Raw genomic sequence first — 22,221 nt, forward strand, 5'->3', positions numbered from 1 at the left:
CGAAATACTGCGCACGTGGAGAAATTTGGCTTGTCCGAAGCGGATACAAATGGAGCGAGATTAACACCCGTTGTACTTCCGGTATCGTATTCGTGTCCTTAAAATGTTACTAGACATGAAAATCCACTTTCTAACTTTTTCTACTCGCTTACTGAGAATATTTTGACATATATATCACATGAATGATGTAAGGATACATTTGCGTAATATTATTCGTGTAAATTCCTTCACAGGTTTGTAAATCACGTTCTAGTCAAAATGGTCCGTGAACGATCTTGATAATTTATTAGTTGAACGTCATCTCGGCCATGCGATTACAACCCGGAAGTGACAATTTACAAGCTGTGCTGTGTTTTCAAAAAATGTTAGCCTCAAATGTTAATGTTAGCCTTGTGTCTTTAAAATCAATTTCATGTCATTTTATTTTCGATTATGCCACGATACTGCGCTGTGAAATTATGCAGAAACAGAGGTGGATCTGCATCTAAACAAGACGACAAGAGAATAAGCTTCTACCCGTATGTTCTCTTTTTTTCTTCTTGTGCAGTGTATCTGAATATATGTATGCTTAGTTTTAATGCATGTGCAATATTTTTCAGTTTTCCTTGTTATCTTGTGTTAAAGATAGCAGTAACTTAAAATGTAGCTAGAAATCCCACATTAGAGCATCAGGTTTTAAGATGCATGTCATCACCTGTTGGAAACAAGAGGAGACTTAAAGACAGTATATGAACTGCATCACTTTATAACTAATGCAACTCACAAGTGATACTCCACAGTTGTGATCTTGATTTGTCTCCGTTTCTGTTACATTTTCCATCTTTTCAAATCCAAAGGTTTCCCTTGCAAGACAAGCCCAGGCTTCAGAAATGGGTCTGCAACATGAAGAGGGAGGAATGGACCCCGAGTCGACACCAGTACCTTTGCAGCGAGCACTTCACAGAGGACTGCTTCGACATTCGATGGGGCATCCGCTACCTGAAGAACACAGCCATCCCGACAATATTTCCCTCCACTGAGGATGTAAGAATCAGTCTTATTTAATCTCTCAACATACTGCCAGAACAGGTCTGCTGAACTGTTTGCTGCTTAAGTCAGATGCACAGTCGATTTCTTGAACTGAACTGGGATGTTTTTTGACACCTTCTTATGTTCCTCCGCTGGAAATTAAAAATTGAACTGTAAAAATCAATATGGTTTAGAAAATGACCCGTATCATACATTATACAGTATGTGATCCAGCACATATTCAGAGTCAGAAATGATTAAATAGATCGTTGGGTAAATTCTGTTGTTACAGTTACTCTTGTACACAGTATAGCAGTAGAAAATCAACAAGAGAATAAAATTAAATAAAATTAACAAAATGGACCAAATGAGAGTATCTGAAGAATAAGCTATGCACACGCACGGGGAGATTTATACGAACAATATATATAAACAAAAAATGTGCTGTGTTTAACAGGGGATTATTTTTCTATCCGAGCGCTTAGAAGCAAGGATTTAAGATTATTCAAGATGTATCATTATCTGCTGTGGAGCGCTGATAGCCTAGCGGTTATGTGGCGGGCTCCATGTACGGAGGCTATAGTTCTCCCTGCAGCAGCTGTGGATTTGTATCCGACCTCGGCCCTTTGCTGCATGTCGTCCCTCACTCTACTCCAACATTTCCTGTATCTCTTCAGCTATCCTATCCAATAACGACAACAAAAAAAGATATATCTTTTGCTCCACAGAGAAGTATTACATGGAGTGAAGGTATGCTTTAAAATGTTGCTCAATGCATATTAAAATGGTGGTATATTACGGTATGTTATCCTAAAGTTTTCTGCAAATCTCATTTAATAATTTTGTTGTTGTTTTTTTTTTTTTGTATCTAAGGATGAAGAGAGAAGGTGCAGCACTTTTAAAAGAAGCCCCACAGCGAAACCAAGGACTTTAGAGATCGAGGCAGCAGGCTTTGACTCTCCTGTCAGTAAGAGGCCGCTCATTTTAAGCAGAACTTCCAAAAAGGTCCAGGCGAGTACAACAAACAGCCTTCTTTGCAAACACACAGAGTCAATAAATGAACTTCCTTCGGTACCAGACGCCGGTACACTATGCACTTCAGATCTCTCAGAGGTACAGGCCACTGTATGTGTGATTCCGAATGATGGTGGAAATTCAGCAGTGTCTTGCCTGGCGCTGTCTCTTTGCAATGAGTCCCGTTTTGAACAACAGACAGACTCAACTGTGGCTGTGCTGTGCTGTGAGACATTAGGCCCACTCCCCAACGGAGAGGTGAATGTGGACACCACCGCCCTCCAAGCAGCAATGGGTCAAACGTTTAGTTTTGTCCCTGTGGAGATGGTCAAAGAAGAATCAACCGAGTGCCTTTCAGAAGAGAGGGGACCCAGCGAGGGCGAGCACATCTCCCTATACGAGCATGCGTACTGCAGACCGGACACGAACAAAGATCAGCTTTGGAGTAAGATCATGAGTTTGCATGCAAAGATTTTAGAACTGGATCACAGAGAGGCCAACACTGTGGCCAAAATCCGAGCTCTGGAGACTGAGATCATGCTCCTGAAGAAAGATGGCACTGTTTTTAAAGAGAGGCAGAAAGTATTGGAAGATTATGTATCATCTGTATTGATCTGACTCCAAATATAGTAGCACAACAAGAATTTGAAATGAGTTTTTGTATTTGAATTGTTGAGTTTATGGAATCGCTTTGTTGTTAATGTTGTACAGGAGCTCAACATCGGTCTTATTAAACTCTAAATGGTACTGCTTTAGTACTCTTAAATGTCCATACCAGAGTTTTGTACCATAGTGATCACTGTTTTTTTTTCTTTTTTTGTCCACATGTTGGCACTGTTGTTCATATAGGAAGTGTTTCAAGGCTAAATTGAAGCATCAGTGTTACATACCCCAAACTCTGTCGAAGTGAGTGGTTTGTATTGGATGTTTCTCAGTTTTACAGCTTTATGGTCCATCATATCCTTTCATATGTGATTGTATTAATTAGTTTTTCATTATGCCCTTTACATTATCTACATTTATGCATGAGAGGTACTATTAATGACGCACAGGGATGATAAAGAGAAGCAGCAGAGTGCCTTCATAACTCATGGATGTGGTCTTGCTTGTTATTCATACTGCTCTTTTACTTTTCATTGACACCACAGCATGGCCTCTTACCACCAGAACACCCTGCTGTTAAAGTGCTGCCCTTCCTCAGGAGGGATGTTATTTAACCATGTCTGACATCTGAAACAATTCTGATATCTTTATACAGCTAGTCTAATTATTTCCTTCTGAGGTCTTTAATTGCCTGCCAGTCCTATAACATATTTGCTTGCTACCACATGAAATAAACCTTAGAGCGTTTCTGGGGTAGAATGACAAGCGGTAGATGACATTCGGACTAATTATGTCAACATAGTAGAAAAACACTCGTCGTCCTGACATAGGACCACGTGACGTCCTCTCTCCCATGGAGACAGATGGGAGATCAAAGCAAACAGCAGGGGTGTCAGCGCAAGTATCGGTGTTGAGGCACACCAAGTTAATGCCACTGTGTTCAATCAACACCATGCACACACGTCCACATCCTGGAATCACGACAGCTTCTGCGCTCGATTGAATGTACCAGCATGACGTCAAAATATTCAGCGCTGCGGAAAATTCGAAAATGTGTTTATTTGGAAGTGCACTGTGGATGTTTCTCTGGTGTGTGTTCTCCTCCCCAAAGGCTTTATGTCGGCGAGTCTTCTTTGGCTCCGCTGATTGTCTTAAACCCTGACAACAGCATGAAACAGCCGCAGGATTTATCTCCCACTTCTCCACCTTTGGGCCCTGAATTAGTCATCATAGTATTTTGGCTAAATGACAGTCCTAATCCTATTTGAAGCAGCCTTTTCAGAAGGAAAAGTGCCACAGGCTTTCTCTGCACTGTAGCAGGCCTGGTCACACAGTTCCTATTGGATTGTTAAGATGTATTTTTATCCCACAGATTTGCGAAAATGGGAACGTGTCATCAACAAAATTAACTTTCAAACGAGCAGAACAATGCTCAGGAAAAGAGAAACACCTGTTGAGCTTTACATTGTGTCACTGTTACATAAAAAGGTTTTATGCATTTATGGTGTTGGCACAAGGAGCTTCCTGCTTTCAATGATAAACCTAATGAATTCTAATTTTACATCCTTCAGTGTGTGTTGGTGTGTGTGGGAAAGAGAGTGACGTGCAGGAGGCTAAATTACGTTTTGTAATTAATTACAGATTGAAGCATGTGGACGATTTGTGAAGTGCAATTTCAGGGGATACATGTTACTTGACATGACAAGGTGATGACACAATTTCCCTGGGAGAAATAATCTAATTGAGGCTCTATAGCATTAAGGTCTCACGGGATTGATTCTTGAAATGAGTTTTGAGTTCGGATTGTTGATTTAATCATGTTGCTCTGTGGCAAACGAAACCTCCACAGTGGATTAGAGGACAAATACACTGGGAGACCTTGTAGGAGAAGAGAGGGAATGATAATTATCACAGTTGGAATGTGCAAATATAACTGAAACAACAGCCAGGGAAATGTCATGAAGGAATCAAAGAAAATCTAAGGACTTTTTGATAGAAGTTCATTTAAATGCATTATTGGGAAAGGAACAGGAATTGCAGGAATCATTAGTAGTTGAGTGACATTATCCAACAGGTGCATTACATCTATGCGATTTGCTGATGAATCAAAGTGGACTGACATCAGTGCTGTAAATTGCATTTATTAAGGACATAAACATTTTTTTTTAAAATCATACAGGAAAAGCAAAGCAATACGATCCCAATCAATAAGCAAACACAATAAACACTAGCGAAGAAATTCACATTCATCAAGTTAAATGTGTACTTGATTGGAAATAGAACATTATATGACAAGTCTTTCACAGTATCCCATGGACAGTATTGTTTCATGTGGACTGATTAGAGATAAAGAGACTTTTGCTGGTATTTCTCAGTTACATTTGTCTAAAAACAGAAAAACATAGGCTATTTACCCACAAGGATGTAGGATCCAGAAAGAAATTATGTAAATACTGAAATACAGAAGTGTTGACAAGTAAGAATTATTATCACTCCTCTTTAGTCTTTTTTTTTTTTTTTTTTTTTTTTTACAAATGTACAATATTTTAAAGTAGGTGCTATGATTGTAAATATTTGTTTCTTTTCCTGATCTGGACTGAGGGCCAGGATTGTATCTCAAGTGTCATAGTGATGTGATGCATCTGTAGTACATCTAGTTTGTATGCTTATGTGGTTCAGCTGTAGTAGAGATAGATCCAAGGGTTTGTGCAGCTGTTCAGACTGGCTAGCAGCATGATGATGGCAAACACGGGGCCTGTGGGAGAGAGAGACACAAATAAATTGGATCTCGTTTTCTCTAATATATGACAACCAAAGCAGATTAAACATCGAAGGCATCATTTTGGACAAACCTTGGGTAGGCGCACTCGATGGGCTCCAGGCAGACCACAACTGGACAACAAAAAACGGACTCCAACAAACAGTGTACGCCAGTATAATCACAAACGTCATTTTCACAGTCTTCATCATGGCACTGGACACACCTTTCATGCCAGCGCGCCCTGCCTGTAGCGCCTTCCTCTTCATGTTGAAGTAAATTGTGGTGCAGATCCCCACTTGGCAGTGGAGCAGAATGATAACAGGCAGAGCAAACACGGATAGTGTGATCCAGCTGATGTAGATTCGGCTCCCCCACGGTTCGATAAAGGTCGCCCAGCAGTCGAAACGGTTCTCCTCTACTTCCTGGAGAGAGAAGATGAAGAGCTGTGGAGAGCTAAAGGCGAGGGAGATGAGCCACGCTGCGCCTATGGACAAATATCTCCTAAATGGGCTCTTTAAGAATGAAACCATCGGCTTACACACCGCGTGGTACCTGTCTATGGTCATGGCTACTATCATGTACGTGGAGGCGAACATCCCAACCACCTGTAGGTACTTTACGGACCGGCACAGAAAGTCGGTGCCGCGGAACCTGTGCGTAATTTCAATCAGAAACTGTGGTAACACTTGGAAAAACGCCACCACCAGATCCGCCATGCACAGGTGTAACAGAAACAACTGCGTCCTTGTGTTTCTTTTCCTCTTCTTCCAAAGTGTTGCCAAAAAGAAAAGATTCCCACATGTTGCGAGCACAAAAACCAAACCCAGAATCCCGGCTCTGATGAGCGCAAACCGTTCATCCAATCTATCTCCATGTGTTGTGTTCTCATGGCTGTTTCCGCTAGAACCCATTTAAGCAAGGATACTTTGTCTCCTATATTTTTAGCTACTGAAATGTTCAATTTCCATCCATATTCTCGGAGGAGTGTTGCAGTGTTGGCGCATTGACGTGTCTCTGCATGTTGCTCTTGTGCGCGCGTGTTGCAAGTGTGTTTGAGGAGGTGTGTCAGTGTATCCATACAGTCAGTGTAGTCTGTGATGATTGAATTTCAAAGTCAGACTTTAAGTACATATAAATAAACCTAGAATTAGACTGGAACAACATATATAAGTATATACCCCTGAAATCCATAAACTCAAAATACATACCCAGTAGTATTATTAAGATTAGAGTATTTATACAGGTCTGTCTATAATTTTCAATCTAAAGAATTATAAACTCATGCTGTGTTTCAGCTCATGTTTGTTCAAACATTTTCTGCTGTCGTGCTTGTTCTCTCCCTAGACGCCCTGTCTGAACCGAGATGTTCTTCATGGATCCATCCTTGACCTGCGTCATTTTGAATTTCCCTTGGGATCAATAAAGTATTTATCTATCTCAACCCAACAACAAAACAAAACAAAAAAACATGCAACTTATTTATTTTTGCTGTAAAACATCCAAAAACAACTTTAAATAAGCTGGCAGCATTCATAGGCAGCATCTCTTCATTAAAGTGTTTACAGTTCAGCTGAGTTCTGAAGTACATTAAAACAAATGAGTAGCACTTGGTAATAAGTGCACATTGAGGCGTTGCCATAAAAGAACTGACATAATTTCAGAGGCATAGAAAGCAGTGTCAGTAACTGAATTGTTTTACAGAACTAGAGGATAGCACTCTTGGAAAGGTGTTGCTGGTCTCAGAACCTTGCTCGTTAAATTAAATGGTCTTTTACTTATCAACTCCATGCATCATGTTAAATCCCAGTTGATTAGTATAGTGCAGACCTCAGATATCATCTTTACAATATGAATCACCATTTCACACAACCATGAGACAGTTTGAATATATTAAAAAATGGTGTGTCACTCAGAACACACATTTTTATGCAGCCAATTTCATATAAAAATAACATATTTTTGTGTATGGACCCATTTAAGATCTTATAAGAACGCTGAATCACTTTTTAAATTGTATTGTTGTTAGAACTGCATTTTTTTAGACAGCCAAATATTGGTGTTAAACCATATGCAAGGAGGTTCTTATTATGTTGTAAAAAATGCTACTGCATGAGAGTTCAATTAGATTGAGAACGCTCAAATGTCTGCACTCTTAAGAAGTAAATCCCCATCATGTTTCATATTAGAAGCCAAACTTTACAACAGAATAAAAGTGTTCATAAGTACAAAATATAGTTTCAGTGTCTTTAGATTATTCTTTATCAATGACAACCAGAGAAGGTTACATTTTTATATAACTATATTAGGATAAAAGTTGTGCATAACTGAGGACACTTCAAATGGCAGATATGAGCTGCTAGCTGACTCCCAGGTATCATGTTAGCGAATTCATTCACTGAACCTATAACGAATTAAATACAGTATGTGGTCAAATCAGTGTAAACCTACTACCTACACCACAAAGAAAGGAACCACTGTGTTAAAGTGCAATCATACTCATTTTCTCACACATTTTAAGTAATGTTTTACAATGCAGCATAATAGATGTGCTTTTGACAGAACATGTACTGAAGTGACTAACAGGAGATGTAAGGACATATACAGTGCAATCTCTCCAACAAAGAGAGGAGCTATAGGGGTCACACCAATCACCCAGAAATGAAACATACAGAGATAATTCCTAGGTGGAGCAGGCATGGAGAGAAAAGAGGATGCCTGCTGTAAGCGACAAGTGAACTGAGGTCTTTGTCTTTAGAAATAGTAATTGGACCTGAAATAACAGCTTCTCACTTTGAAGCGTTTGAAAACAATGGAAAAAGATTGACTGGTTTCACGCTTTCTACCTTTTTGTTCAAATACACATTCATAACTGTATGTATATAAATATAAAGGTATGCCATGCACATCTGTAAATGATTACACCCTGCAGCTATCCTTTTTCTTTTCAAAAGAAGTGATCTTTCTATATCAATTTCTCAACACAGTTAAGGTTTTCATTTCTCACCATGTAAATGGGGTCATTTTCTACAGGAGACTCCAAATGTAATAAGCTTTGCCTAGATCTGCTCTGTGTAAAATGTAGTTTTTATCATGACTAACAGACCCTCTTCCACCATTGACACATACAGCAGATCAACCTCCAAGCACTAAAATGTCATGAAAATCAAACCCAAGCTACAGTATGGCAGTGTTTAATCTTGGCTATAATGGATTCCATTAACTCCAGTATAATTCCATTCCCAGTTTGACCTGACTCTATTGAATCCTTGATTACATCACTTCAAGGACTAACCTGCCTGAGAAGTCAGCGGTCTAACCCCTGTAATTTGAAGATACAAGTGGCTGTTAGGATATTTTAAAAATGGTATGATTTATGATGTCATATTTGTGTTACCACAGAACTCATTTTTCTGTAAAAAGTGTATTTGTCCCGATGTCGCTCTCCATGGTGCTGAAATACCAAAACACATTACTGGAGACGTGGAGAAGTCAGGCACATCAATACTAAAATAACAGTGTTAAAATCCATCAAACCACACATTATTAGTGCATTAAACCCTTATTGTTATTAATATTGATATCTGTGTTTGACTCTTTGAACGCTTTAGGTGTGTTAATGACATTTTTGTGTCGACATCTGGTGGTCAATATTGATCATTGCACTGTACACGGTCACTCCGCTGTCGTGAACCTACGTCACTTCCTCTTTTCTTCCTGTTTATTCTATCTCATCTATACATTTACCGCACCAGCAACACAGTGAATAAATCGTACGGCAGTAAAGTCATCGTTTTTATAACATGGTAAGAGTTAGAAATGTGTTGATATTGTGAATGTTTTGTTTGTTTTTTACTGGCTACACAATGAAGCGAAGTGTTAGCCACATATCTGCTTTTAGCACAGTACCCATTAAACACCTTGGTTTATTTGACATTATTAGTTTGAATACTACAAGCATACAGCTAGCTCCGAAATGTTAGAAAAGAAGGTGACTTAACTCAGCTTTCTGCTAAGGTCACTGTAAATGGGAGGCTTAAAGAAGACGTAAACAATACAGCGGTGGTTGTCTGGTTAGCTAACTGTTAGCGCTGTCAGTCCGATGTTTCAGCTCATTATTTATCTCAACTTTTTTTTTTTTTTCAATTATTTAAAATGAAACGATTCATACGAGGACAAAACATGCATTAAATGCACCCAGGGGAGTTTTATGCGTGTGTGCCGGAGGGTCAGAAGTCGTCTCTTCCTGTGTGAGTTGGACGCAGCTGGGTCAAAGGTTCACCTCGCTTTGGAGCAAAGTCTTGCCTTCAATAACATCCGTCAGCCACTTCTCTCTGAACCTGCTCCTCCCGGGTGTGTGAACGAGCCTGTTTGACTCCACGATGAACAGCACCTCGACGGGAACAGTCCCAGGCTTGACTTTAGAAATTCCCACGAGAAAGTAGACGCTGGCTGTCCTCTGGATGGGTGTCCCCGGGGTGGGTGTGCTGAAGCGGGCCCGGTAGTGGTAGAAGACATAGTGGTCCTCCTCCGTGGAGTGGAGGAAATCCAGACTGTAGAGCCAACAGGGCTGTAACTCCCAGCTTTGAATGAACTCTCTGATCTGATCCTTACCCACTTCCACAGTAAAGTATTTGTTCTCTGTCCAGTTGACACTCCCGGCGTCAGTCTGCTCCTCTGTGTCTCTGCGGCGGTGTTTCTCCTTCACATATTCAACAAGTCGAGCAGACTCTGGTGAGATCTTCAGATTGAACCCGTGCTTGTCCTCCTCCATCACGTCTTTGCTTTGAGGAACAATCAGCAGTGTGTGGGAGCAGGTTGTGAAAGCTGTTGCCAGCATTCGTTGTTGTTTGGGATTTGGTTTCCATGACTGCGAGACTTGATAGGGTGTCACATGGGGCCCTGTGTTGGCTGATCACCCTCAGTGTAGTGTAGATGATTTACTCTTATAACAACGCCACTTGATTTATGTCTAATTTTAATTCCATCTTTTTTTTTTTCCAGGATCTTTCCAACACTCCCAATGTCACCCCAAAAGAGAATTTATACCGTAAACAATTGTAGCTGATTGCACGTAATCCACCAGAATGCTACATTATTTGAGGCCTAATTCATTCCCCTGATTATCTTCAAATTCTCAACTGCGTTTCCAAGTGAGCCAGCAGACGCATGTCGCGAATCAGGACCACCATCGACAGTGTCACCAAGGCAGTCGGAAGCACCGACCTCATCTCCAAGTTCTCCCGCTTCAAGCCTGGCAGCGCCACGGTCGACGGCACTCATGCGGAAAAAGCTCTCGTCAAAGCTGAGGTCTTAAGCTCCAACAGCACAGCTGCGGCCCCACCATCTGCAACCGCCATGAAAGAAGAAGAAGAAGGAGAAGGAGAGGAGGAAAGGGAGAGAGCTACAGCAGAGGAAGAGCACGTTGCGGAAAACCCTTTTGTCGTCACAGCGAAGTCACCGTCTAGTTTGGCTTCAGCCGCGACCGTGTCGGCGTCGAGCTCTTCCTCGACTGTGGCAAAACAAACTATGCAGCTGTTTCACCCAGCGTCCACCAACATGGATGAGACCTACAGGACTCTTTCTCAGCATATTAATAGCTACTTTGGCACGAGTTCGCCAGTTGAAGAAGAAGACAACAGGCCACCAATACAGCAGCACAGAGGAGCCGATGATCCAGAGTCTGCGCCCGTTCTTTGCTCCATTCCACAAAAAACGGGGGACCACATTCCTATTTTGTCTCCAGTGGCAGAGGCTAAAAGTATAGAAGCACCCACGACACCTCCTCCTTCTCTGGGAAAGCAAAGTTCTCCAACTGACACGCTCCCTTCTGACACCTCTGCATCCGAAAGTGTCCCTCAGTCCACCCCTGTACCTGCTACCCCCCCGAGAAAAGGCTTCAGCCATTATCTCTCCTACCCTCGCCCCAGTGTTCAGGCCTTTGTCGGGAGCTACATCGCGCCCCTGGTCCCCAAATTCAGAAGTGAATCCAAAAGCGCGGCAGCTGAAAAGTCGTTGGCCGTCACGGTGGAGGTGTCGGCGAACGAAAAGGAAAGAAATGAGATGGAGGTCGAAGAGGAGGAAGCGAAAAAAGCAAAGAAACAGCTCTTGAGTCAAAGAGAGAAGGTAAGGTGGTTGGGGGGAGACTCTCAATGAATGAATGCTAATAATCTTAGTGCTTTAAAAAAAGTCAAAAATACACATTTCAAATGAGATCACACAAAGAGGAGGTGTTGCAAAGGAAAGATGGTTGTGATGGCTGTTTTTTTTTTTCTCTTGCAGATAATAGCCAGGGTGAGTGTGGACAACAGGACGAGAGCTCTGGTGAAAGGCCTGCAGAGAGTCACCGAAGTGAAACTCCTCACCAGTCGAGTGGAGGAGCTCAGCCTTCACCTCATGGAGTACCCTGAGACCCGAGGTGTCGCTATCAAGGTTCGTGTTGTGTTCTAAATGCACTTTGATTTCAGTCAAGGTGTCCGGCACATGGCACATTCTCCCAAAGTGTGTGTGTGTGTGTGTGTTTCATTTTTGGGACCTTTTTTTAGGAGAGCGTGTTGCCCTCTCTGCTGCGTTTCCGCCAAGCGAAGGACCTTCCTCTTCAGGCAGCTGTGAGAGAGGCGCTGGCCCTCGTCGGCTACAATGAGCCGGTCAAAGGCAGAGGGATTCGGGTACTTACTATTGATGGAGGCGGAACAAGGTAATTTGATTAATGGGGGGGGGGAAACGTAGAAGCACCTGTGGCATCGAACAATTGTTAAACAATAAAGTGTTGTGAATAAATCGATAGAGATGGACAGATCGATCCTTTATACAAAGCATCCAGTCACAGCTTACAAACAAAACCGTGCATGGCATGAAACATATGTTACATCTAACTACAGCCACTGTCCTGTATTAAACCGAACAAACCCCAACATTAAGCAAAGTTAAAAATTAGACCTATGCCTAGCAAATGTGAAAAATAAAAAAAAACCTGTGCAGGGTTGAGAATAGAACCTAAGTACAATTTAAAAGCACTGACTGAATTAGAACATCACAACATGTTTGTGGCAGTAGATGAAATCAAATGGTTGACTCGCTCTGTCACTTTTAAACAGGGGACTTCTGGCCCTGCAGACGCTCCAAAAACTGCAGAACCTGACCGGCAAACCAGTCCACCAGCTGTTCGACTACATCTGTGGAGTCAGCACAGGTGAGCTGTCCTCACGTCACGTGTGCAGTTTTATCAGACATCTGAATGCATGTGGACTCCTGATGCTACAAATGGCCCTCTCTATTGTCAGGCGCCATCTTGGCCTTCATGCTGGGAATCTATCAGATCCCCTTAGAGGAGTGTGAGGAGATGTACAGGAAGCTGGGCGCAGACGTCTTCAAACAGAACGTCATCGTTGGAACCGTGAAAATGGGCTGGAGTCATGCCTTTTATGACAGTGAAATATGGGAAAACATCCTCAAGTAAGCCAGAAGGAATCTGTCACGCTTCCTGTCTTTCAAATCCTTTACAGCCCTCTTTCATGCTTTATATCTTTTCCTTTTTTTCTGTGACTTTTTAAATTATTTTTCCTCCCTCTAGGGAAAGGATGGGTGAGGCCATTATGATTGAGAGTGCCAGGGACCCAAACTGCCCAAAAGTAAGTCACATATCAGCTCTGTACAGTCAGGACCAATACTTGTTTTTTTTTCTCTTTCATATTGATATTAGACTAGAATATGTACATTTGAATTTGCAATGAACACTGTTCAGGAAAGGTACAGGAGCCAGCTTGTGGAGGCACAGTTAAAACACATGCGCTCCCTTTGTGTCCAACAGGTGTCAGCAGTGAGTGCCATAGTGAACAGGGGTTTGCCTCTGAAGGGCTTCGTGTTTAGGAACTACAGACTCATGCCAGGAGTGAGATCCCACTACCTTGGAGACTGCAAACACAAAATGTGGCAGGCTATCAGAGCCTCGTCTGCCGCCCCGGGATACTTCCAGGAATTTGTGCTGGGAAAAGATCTCCATCAGGTACGACATGAAGTTGGCCGGTGTCTCAGATCAGCAGGTTGGTTTCAAGGTCAGCTCAGGTATCGAGACTGAAAGATTGATTATGAAGGTGAAAACAGTCTGTTGAAGTAAAAAAAAAAAAAAAAACTACAGGTGTTCTTCCTTAGACGTTATTCTGCTGCCTTGTGACAAGGACATAAGCAGCACACACACATACGTTTCATTCAGCAAAAGTCCGTGCCTTAAAAGAGAGCTTCTTATTGGTTAACACTCTCAGCTAGTTATTGTAGAAGAAGAAGGAATACTTAAATACACACATGCACATTCAGGTCCCTACGGTGAGGGGAATGAGAACATAGAGAGAGAGAGAGAGTCCTTGGACACCGTCTGCTCCTTCATTAACATCAAAGGCCTCGTCCTCCTTTGACCTGAGCTCGCCATCCTGTCAAGAAAAAAAAAAGCATCTGCTTTGATTCCCTGTGAAAGCGAATGTCTGACAGGCATATTCAGCTGTTAAAAAAAACAAACAAAAAAACAGTTGCAGGATGTTTTCTTCTTTTTTTGTGGTCTTCTATGTTATGGCCTCTCCAACACTCCTTCTTGAATCTGAGGTCAGATATCTTTAGATGGTGTTTGTGGGGCAGGATTCACATTCAAGGCTCGCTTTAATTGCGATAACCTACATGGGCAAATTAACCCTGCCACTTTTTTTTTCGAACACGTGCTTCTCTCTCCTCCTAATGTAAGAGTCGCTGTACAGTGTTTGAGTCACGAACAAAAAGCTAATCTCCAGTCCCACATGCTGCATGTTTACTGACCTAAGCCTTTTTTCGCAGAGACTTTTAGTAATCAACTGAATGGCTGATTAGCGCTAAGCTAAATAATTCTGCGCCCTCCGCCCCTGAAAACATTTCCAATACTTTTTTTAAAAAGACCGTAGTTCACATGTTAAACAGCAAGTTGATGATATCACCCTGCAGCTTAATCTTTAATGAGTCTGCATCATTTCAGTGGAGATGTTTCGAGCTGTGTCTCACTGACTCTGGGACGACGGCGGTTCTCATGTCGTTTTCATCGACAGTTTGAGCTACGGTTGCCACCCACCTCTCTCACTCATGCTCTATTTTTCAGCGCCGGCAGAGGTATTTCTCAGGAGAATACTGCAGCTTTGCAGGGCATCAAAACATACATATACACACACATAAATACAGAGGAGAAAGATGCTGGAACAGACCCAGTGTGGAGGTAGAAGTGAGCTGTTTCTCCCTGAGATGGAGTTTGTTATATAACCAGGCTGTAGGATGGAGTCATTCAGTTCGGTGACGCCTCAGGGTGCGAGGTCGAGGGTCAGAGATGAGGACCGTTGTCTGCAGTGTGCAAACTGTGTCCTGATGTTTGAGTAGTTTAGAGCAGAGAGTCAACAGCTTCCGGATTATGATTTCAGGTGTTTCGGGCAGAAGTGTTCCGTCATGATGAGAGCGATGGGAGTGGATTGATTTACCCTCACCCTCCAGGCATGGAAATGACCTTTATCCCTTTTCTCTGCTGGGTAGGATCAGACCTCCTGCGCGCCACACTCTCCAACACTATTAATCCAAGACAAAAGGCACTACAGCGGCTGGATGGAGTCCAGAACCGGACTTGTGGGGAGAGAGAGAGAGAGAGAGAGAGAGTGGTGTGTTCAGCGCTAAATCAGCCCAGTCATCCATTCAGCTCGATTGTTCTCGTTCGGTTACTGCTGGAATTATTCACATCAGCATCTCTTTTTAACGCTCAGAGCCAAAAGGATGTCGTCAAAGGAGGCCGAACAAGCCAGACATTTGCATCCGAATTCACTCAAGGCAGAATGCTTTTCAAATGAGCTGAATTTAAAATGACGCAGAATTCTTTATGTAGCGACAGTCGGGACACAATGACTTTAAAAAAAAAAAGAACGTAATACTGGCTGCTATGAAGACAGCTTTTTGTTGCGGTGGACTTCTGAGGGAGCAGGGCATTTTGCCAGGCCGACGCATCTCCTGCCAGGGAGTTTCATTTCCTCTCTGGACTGCAGCTTGGACAGCGTGTTGTTCACGTCCCCTCGTTTGACCCCTGCAGAACGTCCCAAAAAATATAGTAAACCCTGAGGCATGCTGATGCACCCCGAGTGTCCCCCCCCCCCCCTGTGCTTTCACCTTGGTTTGTAAGCTGTTCAGCCCTAATGAAACGCTAAAGCTGACTTTACAGCGAAGGGTAAGATGTAAAGACACGTCGAACACGTGAACACGCCTGGTGCAGACGTTACAAACGTGATCAGGCTCTGATTTCATCAGAGAGAACATGACAGCCACTTTGAGATGTATCACTTTGGTTCTTATCCGTCGTCTCCTCCAGGATGGAGGACTTCTGATCAACAACCCCACAGCGTTGGCCATCCATGAGTGTAAGTGTCTGTGGCCCAACACGCCGCTGCAGTGTGTGTTGTCTCTGGGCACTGGGCGCTACGAGACGGCGGCCAAGAACAGCACGACGTACACGAGCCTGAAGGCGAAGCTCACCAACGTCATCAGCAGTGCCACAGACACGGAGGGTAAGTGTGACGCGTGCGACGCCTGTGTGGTTGTTTTTAATCCTTCTGTCGCAGTGTGCGCCTGCCTACCATTCGCTCTTCAATGGCTCCTCCCCCTTCTGTCCTTATCTCAGAGGTGCACACCATGCTAGACGCCCTCCTGCCCCCGGACACCTACTTCCGCTTCAACCCCTACATGAGCGAGGACATCCCGCTGAACGAGAATCGCGAGGAGAAGCTGAACTTCCTCAAGGGCGAGGGCGAGCGCTACCTCCAGCGCAACGAGGCCAAGCTGAGGAAGGCGGCGAGCGTGCTCGGGCAGCAGAAGAGCGCCATCCAGAGAGTGGCGGAGTGGGCCAAGCTCAAGGCCGACATGTACGAGGGGCTGCCCTTCGCATCCAAGCTCTAAGGTGTTGCCTCGGTAACGCACGAGTGACCGCAAAGTATTTTTGAAAGGTGAGAAGACACGGAGTAAAAAAAAGTGGTGAAAGAGGAACAAACTGGACATTTTGAATGAAACGGCAAATTCGTTGTATTTACGTTTTCATTGTCAACTACCTAACACTGAAAAGACTTCAAGATTTAAAGCTATAGTATAAAATGTAAATGTAGAGTTTAAAACAAGGTCATTGAATGACGGAGACGGAATGAGAAGAGTTCTGAAGGTTTGGAAAAAGTTAGCATTAGGATGTACGATCAGAGAGAGACAAGGTATGTTGTCATAAATATATTTATTTTAAGCTGGTTCGGAAACGAGCGGCGTGGTGGTGCGCGAGCGTGCGATGTGGAAACTAACGGTCATAGAGAAAACTAGAAAAAGAGATTGACGTTCCTTTGATCTTCACTAACTTGAATCCATGATGATTGCCTCTTTTTTTTTAACACTGTACTTGAACACTGACCTCATGCACTTTGCAAAGCAGGACTCTTAAACAAAGACGTGTAAATAATCGTTGAAGTAATTTATTGGAGGGGCGGAGATGATTTTAACAGCGTGATTAAATCGGAACATTTCACTGAACTGTGCAGCCACACTGACAACTCTTTTCATATTCAATATGAACTACCACAGTGTGGCTCTTGTTTTCCATGTGATGAAAAGCATGTTTTTTTTTTTTTATTACTGTGTCCATGATATGAAGCTTCCAAAGCTTTTGCCTTTAACTTGAACTGAACTCCTCAGTCTGGATACTCTTCTTCACGTTGAGAATCCCTGTTGTCCTCACTCGTCCCACTTTGTCGCTTCAAGGATCGCAAAACGAAAGGAAATGTCATGAAACAATATAAATCTTGTTTTTAAAACACTGATCGAAACTCTCTTTCCTTTACACACCCCCTGTATGATGCTGCTCTCCAAGAATATGTTGGGAATGAAAGTCATAGTTACCCCACACACACAAACACACAAAGGATCCCACAATGGAGATGTCACATAAAGGAATGCAAAGTGTCTCCCCGTGATGAATTACTTTTTTTTTGATTCCGCTTGCACACGTTGACTTTCTGCTTTATTGTTTTGATCCCATTGAGAGATCCACTGACATTCCTCTGTGTCATTCCTCCCAGTCACTCTGATGTTTCCCTAATCAACACAAACAAAGCACCACAAGGAGGCAGAGCCCCCCCCCCCCAAAGCTCCTCGAGAATGACACATGTCAACAAAGTCAGAGAATCATATGCCCAGGAATTCACTTCACTTGCCTTGCTCCTGGTCTCAAACTGTCAGCGTTGTCGCAGACTTGGCTGATAGATTGATGTCCCTTTTTTTTTTCTTCTTTAATGACAGCTTGAGTTTCCCCTCAGAGACGAGTTCTTCTTCAGGCGGCGTTGTCGACACTTGGCCATACGTTGGAAGGTCTGCAGGGAAAAAAAGAGGATCAAAATGTTTGCTGATTTAAATCTCCTACAATACTTGAATTTCCCTCGGGATCAATAAAGTACCTATCTATCTATCTATCTATCAATGGCTGAAAACAGAATAAGAAGAGAGTAGATGGTCCTGAGAAGTGAAGGAGCTTTAATCAGCACTGAAAAACATTTAACGGTTTTTCTTTATTGGCAAATTACAACATTCAAAATATCCCGCAGAAGAAGAAATAAAGAAGAAAAAAAACAGAATGTACTAAAAAAAGATACCAGACAAAACCAACGACAGACTCTGCGTGAATATATATGCTCTATGAATGATTTATATGGATTATAAATAGCCTTCTTCCTGCGTAGCACATGTAAGTGGGCCTCAGCATGCACGCATGCATGTTTTCATTTTGTGTTTTGAAAATTGCCTCCCTCAAACATTTCAATTTCTTTCTTTTTTAGATTTAATCGATTGCACCACTCGACATAACTTCTAAAAAAAACAACAAAAAAAAGTATCTAAAACGAAACAAAAATCCAATTTCAGGGAGGCCATCGATCAGTTTGTCCAGAGGTAGAAGATATTCGTCATACATACATGCGGAGTGTTTGGAAATACAAACTAACATTTGTTGTTTCCATCTGAAACAATTTCCTTGAACCATTTCAAAACAATGCCACTTTCATTGTTTGTCCAGCTTCCACAGCTGGCATTGACTTTCAGAAAAAAAATCCGTTGGGATTTATACTGTAGCATTACCTCACACCTCTCCTGATCTGAAACAAACTTTGAATACAGAGGCTTATTTGTTGCTGTAAAAAAAACAAAAAAAACATTCCTCCAGTCAAAACCAGCATAAATATTATTCCAACCTGGTGTTGGGCCGTGCAGCAGACTGAGCGTCTCCGACACGCACAGTGGAGGCAGACAAATGAGGTGAACATGAGATTAACGCTCTCTGGCGATGTTCATCCTCTTGCCAATTTCCTTTTTCGCGTGAAAGGCCAAAATGCCGTGGTAAAGTGAAGTCTGCCAGGCTGTGTTTACATGGAGAGGTGTGAAATTTATATATAGTTCATACCACTGCACTATGAGTGGCTTGCTGTGGCAGGAGCTGTCTTCCTCCTCCTCCTCTTCTTCCTCCTCCTCCGCCTCTTGCAGAATTGGACGTCTGGTCTTATGGTGTTCCCTAGCAACTGGTATAGTTCCCTCCTCGTTTACAATCATCTCAATGTACGTGTGCCCACGTCTGCCTAAAATTGTCCCTGATTTAGCTTGAATGTGTTATACAACTGACCTCTTTTATGATTTTGCAGGTAGGTAAATAAAAGAAAAAAGTAACGTGCAGTTGTTTGGCCTTTCAGTTGACTTTCTCTTTTGACGCTCCGTTTATTGGCACGTGCTGTTTATTAGCTCAGCTCTTCCTAGTTCGTGCCGTCTCCTTTTGCAAACATCAGCGCGACATGTTTGGAGAAGTCGGTACAAGTTGTCTTACATTGTTTTGTCACACAGCTCTGCTTTGTTTTTGAACGCAGCGCGACATCACCACCTCACCACCTCGCCCATGTGGGCCTTTAATTGCAAGTTGAGAAAAGACAGTTGAGCGTGTGATCAAATAACATAACAAACACATCCCTGAGAACGATCTGTCACTGCAGAGGAACAAATATCAGACGAGAGACCAATCCGATGTGATGTCGGTATTGACGGTTCCGATCCACGCCTCTGATCCTGAAAGGATGGTTGGGCGCTTTAAGCAAGTCTCACTTTAAAGACATTCAGACTGAACAGTAAGCCCACAAATCGTCTCCATGAAGACATTCAGACAGCTATATGATCAAAAGTACAATTCTTTTACTTCAGTTGGAAGATTTCATTTGAAAAGCTGACAGTTGTCGCTGCTTCCCGTTTGTACGTGAAGTCCACAAAATGCAATGCCAGGTTTATTACAGCTCTATGAGTTATGATCATAAAAATATCAGAATCAGATTGGAACTGAAGAAATGTTGATTGTGCATCTCTAAGAAAAAAGAAAAAAAAAGTCAGTGAAAGCACTGAGGGGGACTTCTTAGGAATGCATTTTCTCTTCGACGCTGCGTCATCTCACAAAGCCCCTAAAAGTGTGAGGGAAAACTCCAGCTGTTTCACATCATTGACACAGCTTTTTAAATGAAGCTTCTCCCTAAACAATAACAGTACCTGTTAGCTGTCAAAGGAACATTGTCCTGCTATCATGTATCCTGGCCTGTGTAAACCTGTTTTAAAGTACACAATGCCTGAGCAGCTTTTGAAGTAAATCTTAAGTGGTACAATGACTTTACATGTTTAAAGAATTTCTTGTGAATGAATTGAGCTCTTATTCAACAGAAATATAAACAGAGTTTTTAAAGCCTCCTGGGAGTATTTCACACTCTGCAGCGGTATGTCTATAAAAAAAAACCCACATCTGCCCATCGTCACGTCTCCTCGAAGAGAAACCGTTGACACAGCGCTGTGGTTCTCCGCAGATCCCTGCCAGTCGGTTAGTGTGGCGACACACCTGCGCACACAAAAACACCAGCTCTCACACAAACACACACACGCATCCTATTTGCCCAACAGCTCTGCATGAATGTCAAACAACACTGTCTGTGCCCACCGCTTTAACGTCTGTGCAGTGTGTGTGAACCAAGTCTTTAAGGTCAACAGAGAAAAGATAATCTCACTGTTTTCTAAGTCACACCCATGATCGGTGATGATGCATTTAAAAAGCGATAAGATGAAGCATAACTTAACTCTGAACCGCGCATACATGCACAGACGGGACATGCTTCTATCTCGTGTTTGATCATTCTGTGTGAGAAGAGCGAAACTGCTTAAACGACGCTTTGTATTTGTCCCAGGCTTCCCTCAGGACAAGTCACCACGACTCGACAGGACACGACACTTGTGATTGCCCCTTGGCCTTAATGAGTGTTACATGCGTTTATCATGTGACAAAACTGTGCATGTACACCTTACCCCACCTCCATGACTATAACATGCCTGTAGGTGAGCAGGGGCATGAATAAGCCATTGACCATAATAACACAGCAGTCCTCGTGCCCAGGGTGGGAGACACAGTGGAGCCAGCACTTATTTAGAATCTAAATGTACGAATGATTGTGTTACACGATTGCAAAAAGTAGGAGGATATTTTAGGCTAATGTGAGCTCGAAAAGAATGTAACTGGTCTTAGATGTTTGTTGTGAAGTGTAGGAATGCCAGTATTAGCTGCTCTCTGACAGTAGTCATATATGGCTGAATGTGCCTCCAGATTTACACGATCAATGGTCTTTATCAGTTTCTGTTCTATACGGGTAGAAAGATCACGATTAAAGCTACTGTGATTTGACTTTAAAACCAGAACATACAGCTCACATTATTGAGGCATTTTAACTCGCATTCCCGCCCAGAGCATTGAAACGAAGAAAGACTTTTCTGCCCTGTACAAGGCCAGCGTACTGTTTACATTCTTTGCTATGATACTTAAACTAATGTGAAGATTCCTCACCACTCACTTTTAAACAAGGAGAGGGAGAAACAGTTAGGACTTGGTCTTGATAGATGCTGTGTTTATGACAAGGTCCCCCCACATTGGAATGAAGTGGTGTTCGATGGGGGAGTGATGTTCCCACACTGCGGGTAGGTGACTTCTGCAGTTTCAAATGGGGCGTGTGGGTTGGATAGCCAGTAATGATAATGTGAAGTTCAGTGAGGCGTTTGACACCAGCCTGTTTATGTCTGTGTGTGCGTGGACCACCTGTGCTCGGGTGATGACAGAGAAACACCTGTGTCTCCTGTTAAGGGCGAAAACGGAGAACCCTGATATCTTCTTTGAGCTTTTCAGCCATCTTACTTTAAATGCATAAAACTTAGGCTACTCGTGGGGACAACTGGAGCCACTGACTATCCTACATAAGTAAAATATACATTTTGCATCACACAAGATTGTGATATCCTGCTAAAAAAAAAAAAAAAAAAAAAAAAGCAAATGTAACATCTATAATTCACACTAGCGGTTTAGGATGTTTTTATCACAACATTGCAATCATTAATAGGAAAAAATATAACAGCAAAAAACACCCAGACTCTTTCCACTACTGCCTGCACCCTAAACCACCAAGGTCTCTCCAGAAAATAAAGCAGCCTGACACACTTCAGTTATTTTGTGCTCTGCACGATACTTCTTCATTTGAGCCAGATATTCCCTAACAGTTAATAAAGATCGAGGAGCCAATGTTAAATGAGTTTGTTCAGATTGTATTTGTTAGTTTAAATATAAGGAAAACCTATTCTGATTATACTAATGCTATACGTGAAATAAATATACATAGAATACAGGACTACAGGTAAGTGTGTTGCAAGTACAGAGGTAGTAATACTCCTCTCTGAAGAGTTGTTCTGCAGGTCTCTCTGCTGCCGCTCAT

The 22,221-nt window shown here is 42.5% G+C and overlaps 3 protein-coding genes and 1 long non-coding RNA gene across 7 annotated transcripts; 2 read left to right on the plus strand and 2 right to left on the minus strand.

Moving 5' to 3' along the window:
- Positions 1-37: 37 nt before the first annotated feature.
- On the plus strand, positions 38-3,114 carry LOC306817781 (THAP domain-containing protein 5-like). 2 transcript variants are annotated; one of them, XM_079334955.1, is made up of 4 exons: positions 38-187; positions 465-518; positions 837-1,023; positions 1,882-3,114. In XM_079334955.1, the coding sequence occupies exons 1-4, from the start codon at positions 183-185 to the stop codon at positions 2,638-2,640; spliced, it is 1,005 nt and encodes a 334-aa protein (XP_079191081.1). In that variant the 5' UTR covers positions 38-182; the 3' UTR covers positions 2,641-3,114. The 2 variants fall into 2 exon arrangements, with proteins under 2 accessions (XP_079191081.1, XP_079191080.1); XM_079334954.1 differs by lacking the exon at positions 38-187 and having other exon boundaries at positions 194-518.
- A 1,870-nt stretch (positions 3,115-4,984) lies between these two features.
- avpr2l (arginine vasopressin receptor 2, like) lies at positions 4,985-6,518 on the minus strand. 3 transcript variants are annotated; one of them, XM_079335340.1, is made up of 3 exons: positions 5,929-6,518; positions 5,478-5,808; positions 4,985-5,380 (listed from the first exon to the last, which is right to left on the minus strand). In XM_079335340.1, exons 1-3 carry the CDS (start codon positions 6,295-6,297, stop codon positions 5,301-5,303), a joined length of 780 nt encoding a protein of 259 aa, XP_079191466.1. In that variant the 5' UTR covers positions 6,298-6,518; the 3' UTR covers positions 4,985-5,300. The 3 variants fall into 3 exon arrangements, with proteins under 3 accessions (XP_079191466.1, XP_079191467.1, XP_079191465.1); XM_079335341.1 differs by having other exon boundaries at positions 5,610-6,518; XM_079335339.1 differs by having other exon boundaries at positions 5,478-6,518.
- Positions 6,519-8,679: 2,161 nt separating this feature from the next.
- pnpla8 (patatin-like phospholipase domain containing 8) lies at positions 8,680-17,223 on the plus strand. Its single transcript, XM_079335338.1, has 10 exons — positions 8,680-9,189; positions 10,388-11,509; positions 11,666-11,815; positions 11,929-12,080; positions 12,481-12,575; positions 12,667-12,838; positions 12,957-13,014; positions 13,194-13,388; positions 15,741-15,936; positions 16,050-17,223. Exons 2-10 carry the CDS (start codon positions 10,553-10,555, stop codon positions 16,322-16,324), a joined length of 2,250 nt encoding a protein of 749 aa, XP_079191464.1. The 5' UTR covers positions 8,680-9,189; positions 10,388-10,552; the 3' UTR covers positions 16,325-17,223.
- Positions 13,403-19,805, minus strand: LOC306818012. The gene is made up of 3 exons (XR_013778112.1): positions 18,855-19,805; positions 17,617-17,772; positions 13,403-13,809 (listed from the first exon to the last, which is right to left on the minus strand). It is a non-coding gene; the product is annotated as an uncharacterized lncRNA (long non-coding RNA).
- Between the last annotated feature and the right edge of the window lie 2,416 nt (positions 19,806-22,221).

Source organism: Symphodus melops, assembly GCF_947650265.1.
Source record: "Symphodus melops genome assembly, chromosome: 22".
Taxonomy (NCBI): Eukaryota; Metazoa; Chordata; class Actinopteri; order Labriformes; family Labridae; genus Symphodus; species Symphodus melops.